Source organism: Styela clava, chromosome 12 (assembly GCF_964204865.1).
Source record: "Styela clava chromosome 12, kaStyClav1.hap1.2, whole genome shotgun sequence".
Taxonomy (NCBI): domain Eukaryota; kingdom Metazoa; phylum Chordata; class Ascidiacea; order Stolidobranchia; family Styelidae; genus Styela; species Styela clava.
The window spans coordinates 4,014,721-4,032,870 of NC_135261.1; the positions used below are offsets into that span (position 1 = coordinate 4,014,721).

Genomic DNA, 18,150 nt, shown 5'->3' on the forward strand with positions numbered 1-18,150 from the left:
CAGGATTTTGAGTGGTTGAAGATTGTTGCTGTCGCTTACAGGCTGTATATTTATTTTAAATGTTCTAGGGGCTTTATGGAATTCATTTTTTATGTACGGTGACGGAATCAAAATTATATATGGCGCTTCTTGTGGAAGTTCCAAGTTCGCGTTTGCGCTCGTTCGTTTTGGGGGTCAGTCAAAGTCGTAAAGACTACCGTTCCGGTACTGCGAAAGTTTGCATACCCATACTATTTCGCTTCGAGATCACATCTTTGACCATTACTCTCTTGTTTATCAATGTATTTTAGTAATATGGAAAATTCTCACAAGAACAGTGAGTTAGTTGAACTAAATTGCAATTTAATTGTGAATTAAACATTGATTTTAAAAAATTCATAACATTTAGAATTTAGATCGCAAAAGTTACAAGTTACAACAAGGTTAAATTTTTGTCGTTTTTATTTTGAGACACCAGGCTTGTCTCACATGCTGTGCAAGTTTTTAATATGCAAAATATTTTAAAGATTTTTTTTTATAATTTCAATTTTTCATGACAACTTAATAAACACGGTTGCGTCGTGGTCAATCGTTATTCTGAATTATGTACGAAAGTTGACAAGTTAAAGACGACAGAATAAAACCCGTGCCCATCACCTCTCCCATAGTGTAATAAATTTGCCTGGGGTTCGCTGAATCGAAAAAGATTAATCATTCCAAACAATATTAGCTTCGGAATGTTACCATTTTATACTATCTAAGTGGCCGCGCCTACACAGCTTTGTTCAAAAGTGAAAATTGCAAAAACGTTAAAATAAAAACTTTTCTTGTGCTTTTGAAGCTAGAGAGAGTTTTTCATCCGTCCAACATTTGCCACGGAAGTTGCAATGGTTTCTTATTATTATTCAAAGTAGAATTATATTCAATCGTCTTTTGCTTTAAAAATGTCCGTATACACGTCACGGGTGTGACGTCGTAGGTGACGTCAAATTTGTTCACAAACATTTGAGGTACTTTCATGATCCAGGGTAGGTCACCCGCTCCAAGAACGCAAACTCCTCGAACCCAGTAACCTGGAACACAATAACGGAAACTTTATTTGCTTGGTGTTTCAATAGATGACAAATAAACATGATTTTGCGCGCAAGTTTGATCAAAGATGGAAATCAGCCCCATTAGCGTAGCCAGGAGAAGGGGGAAGAGAGGGATTGTGGACCGAGACCTGCATTTTAAAAATTCCGGGTTGGGCCCCTGGCCATCCCAACCAATAGCTTACCGGCAATGTAATGATTAACGAAACGCAGTCTATGATGCTTTAATAAATACGGATTGATTTTTTTATAACAATATAACTATCTTGACACTATATAGATGTATGGACGCGAAAGCAATTTGAGTGGTCTCCTATTTTTTAGGCCAGGCGAGCTACAAGAGGGATTATTTTCGCATAAACTAATATTACGCATAGATTGGCACTAAATTGATGGATTTCAGACAATAATAGGGAACCAGCTTAGAAGTGATTTCCAAAAAGTGGAAAAACTACTGACAAGAACTTGCGTAGAAATATTGCTAGGCGGAAGGAATAGTGCCTGAATAGGTATATGACTCCAGCTCATATAATCTGTTTCTTAGAAGTATAGTACGTTGCCATATGGACAGCAGGTTTGAAATAGGAATATATCACCCCTATCGCCATTTGGGGGCTTTCTCCTCAGAGATTGATATTGAATCCCATTCATTACATAAGTGGGCTCTGCTGTTGGACTGCATATATAGAAAGGATTGGAAACAGAGTTTTGGACATTTGAATGGTCTTCTATATACGATGCTATTGAGTCGCTATGCAGAGATATATGCAGCAGGCTAGCAAAAAGAATACATATTAGATACTAATCTTATTATGAATATCATTTTCTGTAGAGGGCATATTGGGCACATAGACAGTTGATTAGGAATATGAATTGATATACATAGATATATATATATGAACCAACCGCTACCTGACTTGCCCCGTAATGTGCAAATTGGGTTGCCATGTACACCACAACACAACAATAGTACTAAGAGACAATTTGAAACTTAAATTGAAACAATTAGATTTCAAAATAAAAATAGAAATATATAGTACCATGGCATATATCATTTGCTTTGTTATTCTTCCACATGACTGCACGGGCTACTTGCCACCAGGAAACATAACTTGAACCACCCGGGGCTCCTGGATATGCATTAAGCATTCCCCAGAAATGCTCATCCGGTGTGTGGGTCACTGAAGACCAATTTAAAAGATCAGCACCTGAGGTAAAAACAAAGAATATATAAGAAGGCAAAATAGTGAAATATGTAAACGAAATGTTTTGTAAATACATGTTCTTAAAGATGCTTTCTCCAAAATTTTGATTAATTTTACCAGTGAGTAATTCTTCCTTTCTCACACACAGAAAGATTATTTTTTATTTAATTGATAAATATGAAATTGAACCACAATAAATCAACAATGAGCAACCATGGCATGAAAGAGTGATGTAAGTAAAATCATAAATAATGGCATTCCAGCTAAGCCAGTTTTTCAATAGACTACATTATAAATAATGCCGATCGGATGCACAGTTGGTATTTTATCCATTGGGGATAGTTTATCTGGGTGATACTAGCTTATTATAGTTAGTTTATCCGCGGACCAGGAAACATTCGGATACGAAGTGGTGGTGTCAATAGGAATCCGTAGGTATGACAGAAAATGTGAGAAAAATTAGCACAAAAATCCATATGAATACCTAGCGTCTAACAAGGAAAACGGTAGAAGGAGACCATTTATATTACCTTCTTTGCTATCCACTAGCGCCCACTGGAGGAATTTTCTCGTTAGGGTGTTATATGCGAGATTCTTGATCACAGTCATGTTATAAGGAGGTGGCCGATGCTTCTCGAACGTTTTAGAGTCGACTTCAATCGTTTCGTTCCGTTCATTTGTGACATTTATGACCCTGAATAAATGGATTCATGAAACTTTAAATTATAAACTTATTTGTTTATATATCGTCACGCTAATAACCGAATTGCGTAAGTCATTTTTGACGATTTTGAGTTTTTTATAAAATAGGTATTTATGTAATGCTGCGCACCTGTCTGTTCACTCAGATTTTATTTTAAGAATTCCGAAACCCATAAAAATGGAGATTTAGTATGACATGCACATTTGTGCAATTGTTTCGTCATAATGAATTATCATTGTTATCGCAGGACTATTGTGACGTCACAAAGGTAAAATAACCTCGGCGAAGAATTTTCGAGTTTTTGCATCTTGGATTCTAGCTTAGCACGTATTAATTTGAATTTATACTACAGTATAGGAAGACGTGCGCTTGTGATATTCTCCGTCCGAGTCTAATTCACCTTGGTTGGTTTTTATATTGGGTGCATTGCTGTTTTATTCTTTATATTTAATCTAAGTCTTATTTCTGGAGGGGGGGGGGAGGTGTTGTATTGATGAAATATATATTTTTACACATAAAAAATAATGTAATTGGAACTGATTAGCTATTTTGGAGATTAGACATAGTAGATACTGAGAATTACATTCGTTTTTGGAATGTTTAGTTTCCAGGACTGGTGCATATAGTGAAGTTGCAAAATTGCGTATGTCTCAAAGTCATAGACACATTTCTGCCTAAGTCACAGTGCGCCATTATGACGTCACCTAACTGCGTCATACGAATTAACTTAAATCCGGCCACGATCAATTATTGACTCTCAATGGCATAACAATATCATTAGGGAGTTTTTTACGTTTTTCTCAAAACTGCTAAAAATGACTTACGCAATTCGGTTATTAGCGTGACGATATTAGCGTGACGCTGGTGGTATTTGTCAACGCACTAGGTAAAAATCAAAGGCTTAGACGACTGACCTGACAGCCGAACCTAAACTAGAATGGTTACGGAAATGAATTATGTATATGAATTCTTAAAATTAAAATTAGAAAGTTATTTATTCATAATGGTTGCATTTGCTAGTAATAAGGGATCAGACCAACTCTGTGTCACCAGGTCTGTGGCATAGGGGACGCTGATCGATAACCATCACTGGTTTATAGCGTCTCGCTTCACACTGTATTTTTTTTAGTTTTCTCAATTATGTTTGTACAATGTGTACTTTCGACATGAAATAAAATAAACTACTGACTGACTAGGAATGACCTGAATTAAGTGAGTGAAATTAATCTTTTAATTCGTTAAATCAATCTTTTCATCTCAAAATATATATGATAAAGATAGAGTCGAGTCAGACAGTCTGTTATTCAAATTCCATGTTAAGTAATTTACGACAAATAATCGGGTTAAAGATTAGGTAAAAAGTTATCGATGTTTTTCTATACCATTGTACAAATACTACAAGATAGAGTTGAAGTGAACTGAAACTAGGTTATTCTTACGCTACTCCCGCAAATTTCTTGTACCTGTAAACAAAGTCGGTTCTCAATCTTGCAATGTCGTTCAACTCCCTTGTTCCTGCAACAGTGTTCTTTCCTTTCAATGCTTTCAGTTGTTGAACTATTTCATAGTTAGTACTGACCGGAAAATCCTAAAAATCATTATAATTTATTGTAAGGAAACTTGATCTAGGCAAGGTCCCGCGCACTCACCCAGAAGTAGAATAGAATCAGAATGGAAATCTTTGACGTGAAGAGTTTTCTCAAAGCAAGGCTACGCACTCACTCAGAATAGAATCAGTAGTAATTTGGATTTTTTCATTGTAATAGGTCATTACGAACAATAAATCACGGAAAACATCGAATCTATCACTTAATTAGTTTGCTGACATTTTGATGACCTTCTCGACAGATATGTATGATACCATACAGATAGCAGGTTTAATTTTTTGGCAGCCGCACAAGAAGTGCCCAATCTGTACAGTTAACCCTAATATACTTTTGAGTGCCTGTTTTTGTTCCTCGCGGGGAAATTTCATGCATATAAAGCAATTATCTGGATGAATATTTTTATTCCTAACAGGGGAGCAGACGAAAAACCGCGGTGCTTTATATGATTTAGTTTTTTCCCCCGCGAAATAAGTATGATTATCGAATCCTCTGCTTCCCATATTATTTGGAAATAAAGGGTTACGTATCAGCACCATCATTTAGGTATGCATCTTTCCATTCAAATTTCAGATTCTCTTTCATGCCACGACCTAGCAGCTAAATTGTTCTCGGGTTCAAAGTTCACCCTGCATCGCATCTCGGGTTCATTTCACCACGTTTCAGGGTGTGGTTGAATAAGAGGAAAATGCCGAACCAGAATAATTAAGGTTTTTCCATACTATAATAGTAAAAGTACATATATATTGTTAAATAATGGCAGTGGTGCTCGTACATAGCCTCCTATAGGGCGGAAGGTGAATAAGCGGTATATAACTATAAACAATTACCTGACCACACAGGTTTATACAGTGATTCCAATTGTACATAGATTTGGGAACTGCCAATAGATCTCTCATACAGTTGACATCAGCCTGAAGCCTACTGAACGATGCATAAATGACCCTTTCAGTTTTTGATGACAAAAATATATTAGGAAAGCATTGAGATATAAGTTTTACACCATTTCTTAAAGTTTGATTAGATTTTGCATCAACATGTATACAGTACAAATTTTGAGTCCGGTAGATAGCACCAAGGAGCATAGAAAGTTGATTCAATTGGCGGTGAGTCACGATAGAGTAAGCGATTGGATAATTCCTTTCTTCTTTAGTGACGTATTGAAAGTTTTCTTCCGAGGTCATGAAGAAAAACCTGAAAACAAATAAAATATCACAAAAACGAGAGAATAACGCCGAGAGGGGGGTTCAGGAGATTTTATGTCATATGGCCCAGTTATTCAGGCAACTCACAGTAAATTTTCTTCAAATCAATTTAGTCATCCCAAATCGTAGCGAGTGCAGACTTTCCCCGTCGCCCACAAAGAATAACAAGGCCCAGATTAGGAAACGCTGTAATAAAATATCTATTTAAGTATCGAGATACCATAGGAACAGTTGCTGGGCAGGCTTACTGTAGTTCCAGCGTATATGAAACCATCTAAACTAACGGGCCATGTAAATAGGACTTGAAAGTGACATTTTATGTCACTAAGTTCCTTGAGGTATATTTAACTAAACCATCAAAATTTTGTTTCTAGTATTGTTGTGGCAGCATTAAGCGGCACAGATGGATTTAATCGACGGGCCAGACTTCCCGCCTGGCGTAGTTTGTCAGTGTCAGTGTTAAAGGCAACTATCTTTGGAAGTGAGGGAAACCTTCTGGTTTGGCATTGCTTACCCAATTTATTCCACCTGTTTGCACAAATACACTAAATTCAATAAAATTGGAAAACGTTTTTAAACCACAAATACTTTGAAAAAAAAAGACAATATTTTGTACAATGTATAGCAACCCGAGTTTCTCTAATAACAGCCCCGGTAAACAAGTTATCATATAACAACTGATACCTGCTTTCACAAAATTTGAAATTTTTATATTTGATGCTTTAAAGATTTTTGTAAAGTTATAACCAAGTAATCGTTCAAGGCTGGTGAGAGCAAAATCTGCTATTATTTACGACAGGCTTGATAACATAATTATGATATTACTGTAATACCTCTTTATTCACTGATTAAAAACTACTTAAATTATTGTGTAAAAGCTGGTGTGCGGCTTGCGCATAATAACACTATACCTGAGGATCCATTAAAAAATGAATAAATAAAAAAAATTTTTGCAAAGTGATGGAGAAATAAAGTGTTTCAAAACAGTCAAAGAAAGAATTTCACGAAATAAGTTGGGAAACTAGATGACAGCTTAGATTCGGAATATTCGCATGTTGAGTAATAAATATACTGGTCCGAGCGCAGTGTGTTTTCAGCAGTGTGCCATCTTATCGTCTTGTTTGTACTGATAATAGAATAAACATTTGAACGCAAAACTATATGGTCAAAAATTATTATGGTATTATTTCCACTTGGTCGGACATGAAATGCAAGATAATTTGCTTGTACGAGTACGGGACGGTGTTAAATTAGGATATTCCGCATTTGTTTGTCCAGTTTTGGGTACTCCTGAAGTATGCGCACCAAGATGTCGCACCTCCTGAACCAAACCTGGTTCACAACCTGAGTTCAGGGTGTGCGCCATCTTGGTGCGCATACTTCAGGAGGTCCAAATTTTGTTTAATGTGTGTCTACTCGTGTGTCCACCTTTCTAAAACAATAGCGTCGAAACGCGTCGTATGAATATGGTACTTTATAAGAATGTCCCATATGTACCACAACTGCTGCTTAACACTTGAAATTCAACTTTATATAAAAAAGAAATAAATAAAATTTCAATGTACGATTATGCGAATATACTAACTGGTCTATTCGTTAAACATAAATGACCTTTTTAATTCTAATATTTAAATACAATTTAGAAAATACCGAATATGAAAGCTGCATTGTTATAAGGCCTAACGCTAGGCCACTGTGCATTTATATATAACAATATTTAGTTTAAAAGGCTCTTTCATCTGTGCACTTTGTTTTTTAAATTTGAATCAATTTTTAATCAATGGAAATAAGATAAGAGCGAATCTAATGAACAAGAAAAAAGGAATTCCTAAAGATGCAAGATGCAAAATATTTATAAATTCTAAAAGCTATCCTAAGTGATTTAATTATGAGTCTTACTTACTGCGAAATAGAATAAATATCTGACTCCTCGTACCGTGTATTTAATATCGAGGTATGTTCACCACGAAAAAATATTAAATTTTGGTTCATTTCAACGAGTAAAGTTTCAGATAGTATAAATAAAAATAAAATAGTATCTTCTTACGTCGTTAGATATCTGTGTCTGCTCGTACCGGGACATGTTTGGTTAGGCATGCTACTTATAAAAATTTTCTGGTAAACATTGCGAAATAAAACAAGAGAGCTATTTTCAAATATATAGACACAAAGGCCAGTAAATCTTCTACGGTACCCGTAGTCTGACCACCGGATCACTAGGGTGTCATCACGGAATTGTATAATTTTAAATTCTGAGAGGTCATCAAACAAATCTTCGGGGTGAAAAATGAATCCCATAGATATATAGCCCACAGATATTTTAAAAATATTTGAAATAAATGAAAGTAATAGCATTTTAGCGACAAAAACAAGCTTTAACCACTGGGAATTTCATAGCAACTGGTACAGTTTTTAGAGATAAAAACGATTTTTTTTCACAACAACAACATAATAAGATAACGACTTTAAAAATTCCAAAGTAATTGGTCCAAGAGAAAAGCATAATAACAACTACAGAAACATTTCAGTCGGACAAAAGCATTATAGTATTTTCGTTCTATTCATAAAATAGCTTGTTATTAGTATGTTGTGTATTGTACTAAAGATATTACCGTATTTATTACCAATTCCTGAACGTGGAGCCGAACAAAGACAAATACGAATTCCAAAAACTTGACAGTGCGTGTATTCGCTCATTGCTAACCGAGAGCTTCACCCAAGCTCAAACACCTCGCCCAGAGTATTGTAAAAATGAGAGTGCAAATAAGAGTCAAAGAAAGCATCTTCGCATTATCATGGCCCACAGAGCTTATTATTTGATCTGTTTCACCTATCTTTCAATAAGAAACACAAAATCATAAAAGTTGATATATAGAAAGTGTGACTAGTGCGACCAACTATGTAAATATGATTTGGAGAATAAAATATTCTGGTCCAAGAAATGCCCAGCGATCTGGCTATTAGTTTAGCTCTTGTTTACCCAAACCTTCTATCGAGTGTGCGACTTAAATAAGATGAAAACGGTTAGCCAATGTAAACAGCTTCGCAAATTTGTTTAAATTCCACTCGTTTCCCAGCAGTGCAACAAACAATGAATAATTAACTTGAATGAATAAAATTTAATGAATATTTCCTGTTATATCTCAATGAATAAAATTTAAACTTAATTATGATGGCATAAATTGGGTTGAAGATACCAAATCGGAAAGATTCCAATCCTACTAAAATAATATTGAAATGTAATTGAAATCTGAATTTTAAATCCAATTATTCTATTGCACCAATGTTTGAATTCCCTCAGGCTTTTGTTACTGACCTTGTTCAACGGTATTTTATTATTTTGTTTGCCACGTTTAATATTAAAAAGCCAACAAACAAATATAAAAGATTAAATGCAATACAGTAAGATAATCAAACAAATCACATGCAATTTACGAGATTATTTGCGTGCCGCACATAATTCCAAATTGGCACTTCGCGGGCCGCACAATATTTCCTTCTGGGGCACATTTAGCCCGCGGGGTACAGGTCACACACCCCTGAATTAAAACATAATAAACCTCCAAGTCCCCACAACCGTGTTTTTATTAATTTGTATTCTCACAATTTCTTTCATTGCTTTCAGGTTTTAACTGTGGATGCATATTCTGAAATTTGTAGTGACGTTGCTCACGGAATGAAATGCTACGCTGATTAAAAAAAATTCACAGATATATTGCATCCAGGAATCGCATGTGAGTTTGAATTTATGAAACAGGTTCGAATGTACAAAATTATCAGCTGTGTAAAGTGCTTGGGACACAAAAGAAATCAAACAGCTTCCTTTTCATTTATACAAACAAAAGATAATTTGTGTGCAACTGCCGTTGACGCCAACAGCAAACAGGTTTCTAAATTTTATTGTAACATTCGACCTTGTTTAACGAGAGAGATTGTAACATGTATCCAGCCTTGCTTACTCATTTTAAAACTTACTCAGTAACGTAGATAAAAATTGATAACTATTTTGGTCGCCATATTTTGCTATTACATATACGTTATAAGATGCCACGTATTCATTGGACATGAAATGGACATATAGATCGTTTTGGTATTACCTATCGATCTTGATCGGTAAGTAGGTTGATAGGTATTTGTCTGTTTGTTTGTCTGTCTGTCTGTTTGTCTATTAGAAACACGCGATATCTCACGAAAGCGAGGTTGAAGCTGCTCCATATTTTGCATGTGCATTCATGATATCTTGGATCAAAATCCCATTGATTTTGGATGAATTATGTCGTATAATTGGCGAGTTGCAAGGTATTGATTAATTAGTGACGGAACACACGTTGTCGCTATTGAGTCAGAGCGAAGGATACTCGCCTCTTGATCGATAAGTCGGCGGTCTCTGATCGCTATCCCGTTATATTGTTGTAAAAAAAAGATTTCCTCTTCAATTACTAGACCAATCGTTATGAAATTTGCAGTGGTTAAAGCTTGTTTTTGTTGCTAAAATGCTATTTGTCATGATAAGTGATCATGTTAGGTCAAAGGTCACTGAAGATGACCTTCACGCTAGTGATGTTCTCTGTAGACATGCCGTGTACAGGTATTCTGTGTTTGTGTTAGGCTGTGTTGGTTGTATGTTAATCTGACTGTTTCTGTTGACTGAGAAGTCATCCGTAATAAATGCTTGCTGAATAATATATAAAGCCTCTTATATATGCCTTATGTGTTTGGCTACACAACTCGTGGCACTATTAATTTTATTTAGGTTAAAATATCATCCAGTTGTGTGCTCTCTATTTTGTAACCACACTGTGAAAGATTTGATACTACTTTGTTCTGGTCTTGGTGTACAGATATTTGAGTATTGCTCTCTTGTTTTATTTCGCATTATTCACAAGCACATTCATTTAAGTAACATTCATAACCCAACATGGCCATGTTATGCCCCGAGGAAAATGCCTCACAAATTATAAATTGTTATATTCGAATATACAGTGACCTAACGTTACTTACAATGCTTTCGCAAAATAAAAATCTCTGTTTTCAAATTCGTCATATTCAAAATTGTATTTGAATAATATAATGGAAAATGTCATTTATATACAACGAACAGAGCAGTGAGTATATTCGCATAACAGTACACTGAAATGTTTTCATCATAATATCAAATCTCAAGCGTTATGAGACATATGGAACAATTCCATTAAATATCATATCCATACGACGCGTTATACTATTGTTTCAGCAGAGGTGGACACGCAAGTACACACCCATTAAACAAAAGTGAAACCAATATAGATGAGCGTTTTGTTTAACGCTGAATAACCTAATTTAACACAGTCCCTTACTCGTACAAGCAAATTCTCTTGCCTTGTTATGTCCGACCAAATATTAATTAATATAGAGTAGACTATATAGTTCTGTATTCAAATGTTCATTCAATCATTAGTACAAACAAGACGACAGGATGGCATATTGCTGAAAACACACTGCGCACGGATTAATATATTTATTCCTCAATAATAAAAGCGTTGGCACAATATTATGACCTATGTTGCTTGTATTCTAGCAGAGTGTCCCAACCTATTTTGTGAAGTTCTTTCTTTGACTATTTTGAAACACTCTATTTCTCCCTCACTTTGCATAAAAATATTTTATTGATTCATTCTTCAAACCAGCCAAATATGAGACATTAGAAAATAGTATTTTTATTTCTTTTTGGACTTTACTCGGTGAGATAAATCAAAATTTTCGACTTTTTGTGGTGAACGGTACGCGGTACGAGGAGTCAGGTATTCATTTTATTCAGTAAAATATATCAAGTCATTCATTGTATTTTACAATATTTACGATTTTTATGATTCCAAACTAAACACATAATTCAAACAAAAGATGTTTGTATAATTCAACGCGCCTCATATACATCCTTTCTTCTTGTAGTGCACCGTAAAATTTTATTGAAGGCAAAAAGATATATTTATTAAATATATATACTTTGTCTAGCCACTTATTGTCTAGCTACCAACGTGAAGGTGAAACAACCCTTCAGGAAATAGGTACATATTTTTCAAACTACATGGTCCTGCAAGCTTTCATATTGTTCACTCCTACTTTGGATAGGTCTGTTTTAATAGGAATGCTTGAACAAGATGTTGCTATAAATCTCAGTTATATCGAAACAAGTTTTCATGCAAGGTCATGCGTCTTCATTAATAATGGAATAATTACTGTATTAATGTTCCAAGCTACGAGGGACGCGCTGAAATCTAATCTTGAAGTTAGTTTATGTTTGAGAGAAATTTGACATAAGATATCGGATGAGCTAAATTCGAATCAAATCATTTGAAACAATAATTATAAAATATTTCCTAGTTGTATATTTACAGCGGAGTCTATATAATATTCATCGGCCACTTTTGAAACAAAACTGTTTATTCTAGTCATTCAAAAGTCTTTAAAATATTAAGATATCAATACCACAACAAATCCGAACAAAACTCGAACCGAACCAAATAAAAATTAACCCAGAATCCATATTAAAACCACAAAAATATATGAAATGTGCAGACCCATGTCGTAAGGAAACTAAAATGAGGAAAATCGGAATAAAATTATGGCCTAACCCTATCCTGGTATACACACTATACGGGAGTACCAAAAATTGAACCCATATTCAATTTTAAAATTTGAGTTTTTAAGACTTCAATTGAGTTTTTAAGACGACAGAATTCTTGTATAAAAGAGATGTGTCTTAAATAATTTGTTGTCTTGAAAATTGACAACAATAAATTGCAGCTGAGGAGTAGATTTGAAAGCAGAACCGTCACAAGAATTGTAATTTTTTCAATTTTGAACGTGATTATTTAGTTAGGGCTAGGAATGCAAAATGCGCTATAATTCAAATTTTCAAATTATTCCTAACCCTAACTCAAATTAGATACTTACTAATTTTATATTTCGAAAAGTTGCGGGGTGTTTTTCTCAAATCTAACATTTTTGCACTAGGGGGCGAGAGCTATATAGAAAAGATCCCTATTGAGACAAATGAGTCCGAGAGTTCCGTTTAAACTCTGGCACTTATGTTAAAACAATGGATTGGGAGCGATAGGCCTTATGCAAATTGTACAGGATTATTATGGACAACTTTGTCAGACATGCATGTTTTAATGAACATCATGTCTGAATGTTACATAAATGAACCTCCTGTGCACTCCTATAGCATAGCATATAGCACTAATAACCAGGCAATATTGTCATAATTTCCTGTGCCAATAACAGATCGTTTAAACCTAATTGCCATTGCATTGTTCAGGAGTCACACCATGATTTCAAAGTATTGCATTTTCAAAATTCATTCATGATTATACGAGATCATTATCGTTTAAAAAAAACGCGTAAGTTTACGTCAATCATTTTCTTTCGGTTCCAACAACATGACGCAAATTCAACACTAGATATATCAGTAAGATACTCTGGTTATAATTTTGATTTAATCAAAGACTTTGCCATTATATTCAAACATAAACTGACATACCACACGTAATTGCATTGAAATACCGCGATTCGTGGACATTTTCGTTTATTTTCGCCACAGTTTTCGTTTATTTTTACAATGTCAGGAATGTCGGTAAACACTGTTTAAGCACAGGCCACACTTCGGCCACTTCTTGCCAGCGATTTGTACAGTGAAAACTTCGTGTGGTATACATTGCCGCGAACCACTGTTAAGGGACCCGAGCGTATGAAAATGATGCGGTATTCCGGACATTGTAAGTAATAATTTACATGTCATATGATTATAGTTGACACTAACCGCCATAATTCTGCTATTCCAAATTTCTGTAATATTTAGCCTCGATTGACGCGCATTCCCGTATTTCGCTCCGGACAAGGCCCTGTGTTAAAGAGCTATTTATTTTTAGAATGACCGAAATCCTTGCAGTTTGTCATTGCGTACTCAATTCATCACATCCTCGGTAATATGGGGGCATGAACGTGGGGCCAAGATGTACACTTTTTCAGGGACTTAACCAAGGGGGTTTAAGGTATGGGGCGTAGACATGAGGGGAGGGTGCTGAGGGTCGACCTGGCCTGCTAGATTTTACGGTCTAACTTAGCAATTAAAAATTTCATAATCCCCTCTTTGATATGGGTATGGTTCTGTTTGAAAGCTACATGTACATGTCCTCGTTCGTAGCGACATACGTAAATAGGCGTAACAAAAAATAATCAAATTTATTCACACAGGCACATACCTTTTTCCAAATGTCTCGCATCCATCTTCGAGAAGAGCTAATATATTCTCGTCACTTGTGTGATCTGGGACGGGTTGGTATGACTTTTCTCCAAGTATGTCTGATTGCAAACCATTAACTGGGTTGCTTAAAAATCTCATGCAATATTCCAAAGAATCCTTCGGCGTTAAAGTGCTATCACTAGCAGTTTGCTCATATTTTTTTGAGTTATTATATTCGTCCGAAATGTTCTTTTTTGCCTCCGAGACTAACTTTTCTTGGTCCGAAATGTTCATAAGTTCCCCATTGCTATAACTGTTTGATGATTTCTCTGAACTACACCGTTTTTGAGTTTCATTTATCTTGGTTATTACTGTCGTAGACAGTCTATGTAGCTGAGCAAAGTTTTGTGAGATCTCAGCGTCTTTGCTCTTCACAACAGTTACAATATGTTGCTTATATGCTAATGCATTGAGTAAAACCAACACGAAAAGTGCAGGTATCCCAAAGTAAAATACAAAATATCTGAATCTTTTCATTATACTCGAAGGTCCTGATCAAATAAAATATAAAAAATATAAAGAATAAAATATAAAAATCGCATTCATTCACGCGAATTTTCGGTACACTGTAGTATGTTTGCGGCATAATTTTATTCCGATTTTGCTTACATTAGTTCCATTACGAGTTAGGGGCTGTCTTTGTTATCCAAGTCAATATATAGCCCATAGGCTTCAGTCCCTTTATACAACTTGATGTAAAGTAGGCAAACGAAATTAGTTACCTCAATATTGGTACACATACCGAATCTGGAGCGCCGATTTTTCTCTAAGTATAATCACGCAAGTTTGCTCGACGCACGATCCCCAGCTCTCAACCAAGCGTGGGAAGACCATTTATAGAAGAGATGCAAAACCACTGACTCGGTAATAGCTATTGTCGCAGTAAAACTCTAAAGTAGCTCATGTAACATTTTAAGGTATGAGAAATCGCATTATTGTATTAGTTTGGTTCCAACAGCTAAACACAAAAATGAGAGCAAGTTAATATACCTACAATCTAAAATCCATGGGTGTGCAACCTTTAATACAGTTGGACAAATAACTATAGGCAAAGCCGCGGGCTCTATTTAACATAGGCTTTTTGTAGTTGCAGGCACAAAAGTTTTCAAGCTTGCTGTTAGGGGACATTGAAACGTCATAGGCATCAGGTATAACCTTTTTAACGCTAAAAAGATTAGAATTACTTTTGCATACCAGATTAAACCAAATTAAAAACTCGTTTCGCGGGTCCCCCACTATTCAAAATTATCACTCATCCGCGTGCCGCACAATTTATCATCTGCATGTTGCTGATTCAATATAGAATGTAATTGTAACAAGCCTAATTTCTATTTACGGAAATTGCTCCTTATTAAAATCATGACTCAAGACCATTATATATCACCGTTTCCCAATGATAACATTTGTCATCGATTCGGGTTATTTGAAGCCAACTACCTACTGTTGCATATTTGTTACCTGTCTGTTAATCGGATTTAACTTCATTATAAATCTGCAGGGCGACCAGGACGAAAAAGAACAACCCTTATTTAAACTAAAACATGAACAGCTCCGAAGACAGAAGATCAAAATGTCATTTCTGAAAAATGCGACATAAGTAACTCAGGTTTTAGTGCAACAGAAATGACAAAGTTAGTTATATAAGTCTTACAATTTTACACCAGCGCTGATTCCCAAACGTCGGTTCCCGGGTTCGAATTCCGTGGGGGCAAGAAAATTTCTCGACATCTCGCCGTCACAGGATGTTTCACTTAATCACTGAACAATTACGTGTACCTCAACAATTCAATTCCATGCACCTGAAACTATTTACTTCCTATTTGTTATCACGCCTGTTATCTGCTTATTCTGCTACCCCAATGATTTTTAACCAAGGATCTGCGGAACCCCAGGTTTGCACCAGTACAATCCGCGGGTCCCGCAAGTTTCCCTTCGAATTAGAGAGTCTATAATAATATATCTATATTTTAAATATAAAATCGAACATCGACGGGGTTTTCCCTTACAATTAAAAACCTAATACTATTCGAATATAATTTTGTTTTGCCAGACATAGGTTTTTTTTATTCATCTTTTTAGTTTACTTACTGCAGATAATAGAAGACAATAAAACTATTGCACAGAGGTTCCTCGAGCGTCTGGAATGCTTCATTGGGGTTTCCCTACAATAAAAAGGTTGAAAACCAATATGTTATGCCATAAAGTCGACTTTACCTAGTGTTATGAGTGCTCAAGTTCTTATCCCAACTTGAGTTCGACACTAGTAACCATTCATCAAAGACTCAAAGTTACCTGAATATCTGAATGAAATCAATTAGACTCGTACTCAATTGACCGCCAGTGAGACTTAATAAAGTGATTGACTCGAATTCTGATTCGTACAAGACTTGAATGACTCGTGATTCAACTTGACTCCGGACGCGATGTTTAAAAACTCACAAACGACCAAAATAATTGTATGTCACTATACGTAAGCTACATTAACATAACCCTTTTTACACAAATCAATTGCATAACCTTTGAAATACCATATATAACGCTGTTTATCAGTTGCGTGCACGTTATTCATGTCCTTCCATGGTCCGCTCACGTCAAAAACAAGAATAAGTTTAATAATTATCATTGCATTCCAAGAACCAGATCGAGCAAATCCCTTGACTTGACTCCTACAAAAGATTTTATTCTCTTGGAATAATTCGGAAAACCCAAAACACTTCTATACAACAACGTATCCAAATAGAATTTGTAGCCAAAATATGTTAACTACAGGGTGGCTGCTAGAAAAGCAAAAAATTTCTCAAACAGCTATTTATTTTTATTTAACAGCTTTTACAAAGTTTTACAACAAATTTTAACAGCAAAGTTTATTAACGGCAAACAGCTTTTTTTTAGGGGCATATGTTATATTACACTTATAGATTCTAAAGGTTCTCTTTTATTCTCGTCCATGCACTTCAGAACAAGAGTCTAAACCTAGAAATCCAAGTTGGTGTAGCGTTTTGAAGGTTAACTTGTGAGATATCGTTCCGATTCAAACCAACTTATAGGCATTCTAAATTCTATTTTGCACTCACCCTGTGAACATACTAATAAATGAATCAAAATAATATTTGCTAAGACACTTGAAAAATCAGTCAGTACGCAAACAATACAATCAACGTTCCAAAATAATATGCCTTGACCAGAGCACACGAACGATATTTTCGGACATAATAACCACGCCAATGCGAACAAGCGTGAAGATATGATCAATCGTGATATTCAAGAGATTTTAGACTCTTTTATCAACCTCACTGGCAACAGTTTGGGTTTCCTTCTGTAAATATACAGGGTGGTACTGCAGGGCTGTCACTTTTGCCTGACTAAAAACTTCTAGATTGACCTCGAAAAACATCTAGAAACATTCAGATTGAAAAATAACACATCTAGAAATACATATAGAAATGAAGTCATTGAATTTAATGAGAAGTAACCATAATACAGTAATATTAGATGTCGAAGAAGCTAACATCATTGCCTAGAATTCAATTCTCACCTACAGAACTTACAAAAAGCCTTGTTCTTAACATCTGAATAGACAAACCATTTCTCAAGCCAATCTTTTCTAAATTTTTGCTGATAGTGTATACACTTTGGCATTTCGAAAGATTGAAGATAAAAGAGAGACAAATTCAATAGCACTTTTAGACTTAAATAAACATGTTTAATTCGGTATTTAAATATTTCAAGTACATATGGTGCCGGTGGACGAATACAATACAAATGAGTTTTATCTTACATCAATACTTCTAAATAAAGAAATATTGTATTTTAATAGTTTGGTTCTATCAGCCAAACCTAAAAAATTGACATCGGGCATAACCTAAAATCGAAACTAAAGCATGCACAGAACAATAAATGACCTCTATGGTCCATAATGACAAAAAATTAAAAACTTTATTTCTAAAAATGTGACTTGATTACTTTATAAGCTCACTTTCACTTTATCCCTGCATTACCAAAAAAATATCTAATTTTTCTAATTTTTCTTTTTTTCTTAACATCAGCGCTTCACGCTTTGGCAGTCGAGCGGAAAATCG

At 35.2% G+C, this 18,150-nt stretch overlaps 1 protein-coding gene across 1 annotated transcript; it reads right to left on the reverse strand.

Annotated features, from left to right (window-relative positions):
- Positions 1-274: 274 nt before the first annotated feature.
- Positions 275-14,562, reverse strand: LOC120330007 (N-acetyllactosaminide beta-1,6-N-acetylglucosaminyl-transferase-like). The gene is made up of 6 exons (XM_039396821.2): positions 14,031-14,562; positions 5,413-5,776; positions 4,442-4,566; positions 2,806-2,969; positions 2,111-2,278; positions 275-1,052 (listed from the first exon to the last, which is right to left on the reverse strand). Exons 1-6 carry the CDS (start codon positions 14,546-14,548, stop codon positions 835-837), a joined length of 1,557 nt encoding a protein of 518 aa, XP_039252755.2. The 5' UTR covers positions 14,549-14,562; the 3' UTR covers positions 275-834.
- Between the last annotated feature and the right edge of the window lie 3,588 nt (positions 14,563-18,150).

What these genes read in the sequence shown, in the direction of transcription:
- LOC120330007 (XM_039396821.2), bottom strand. Translation starts at nt 14,548, where the DNA reads ATGAAAAGATTCAGATATTTTGTATTTTACTTTGGGATACCTGCACTT. An exon ending in TGCGAGACATTTGGAAAAAG is followed by an intron (nt 5,777 to 14,030) that starts GTATGTGCCTGT and finishes ATTTGTTTTCAG; the next exon opens with GTTTTTCTTCATGACCTCGG. An exon ending in AGCAAATGATATATGCCATG is followed by an intron (nt 1,053 to 2,110) that starts GTACTATATATT and finishes ATTGTGTTCCAG; the next exon opens with GTTACTGGGTTCGAGGAGTT.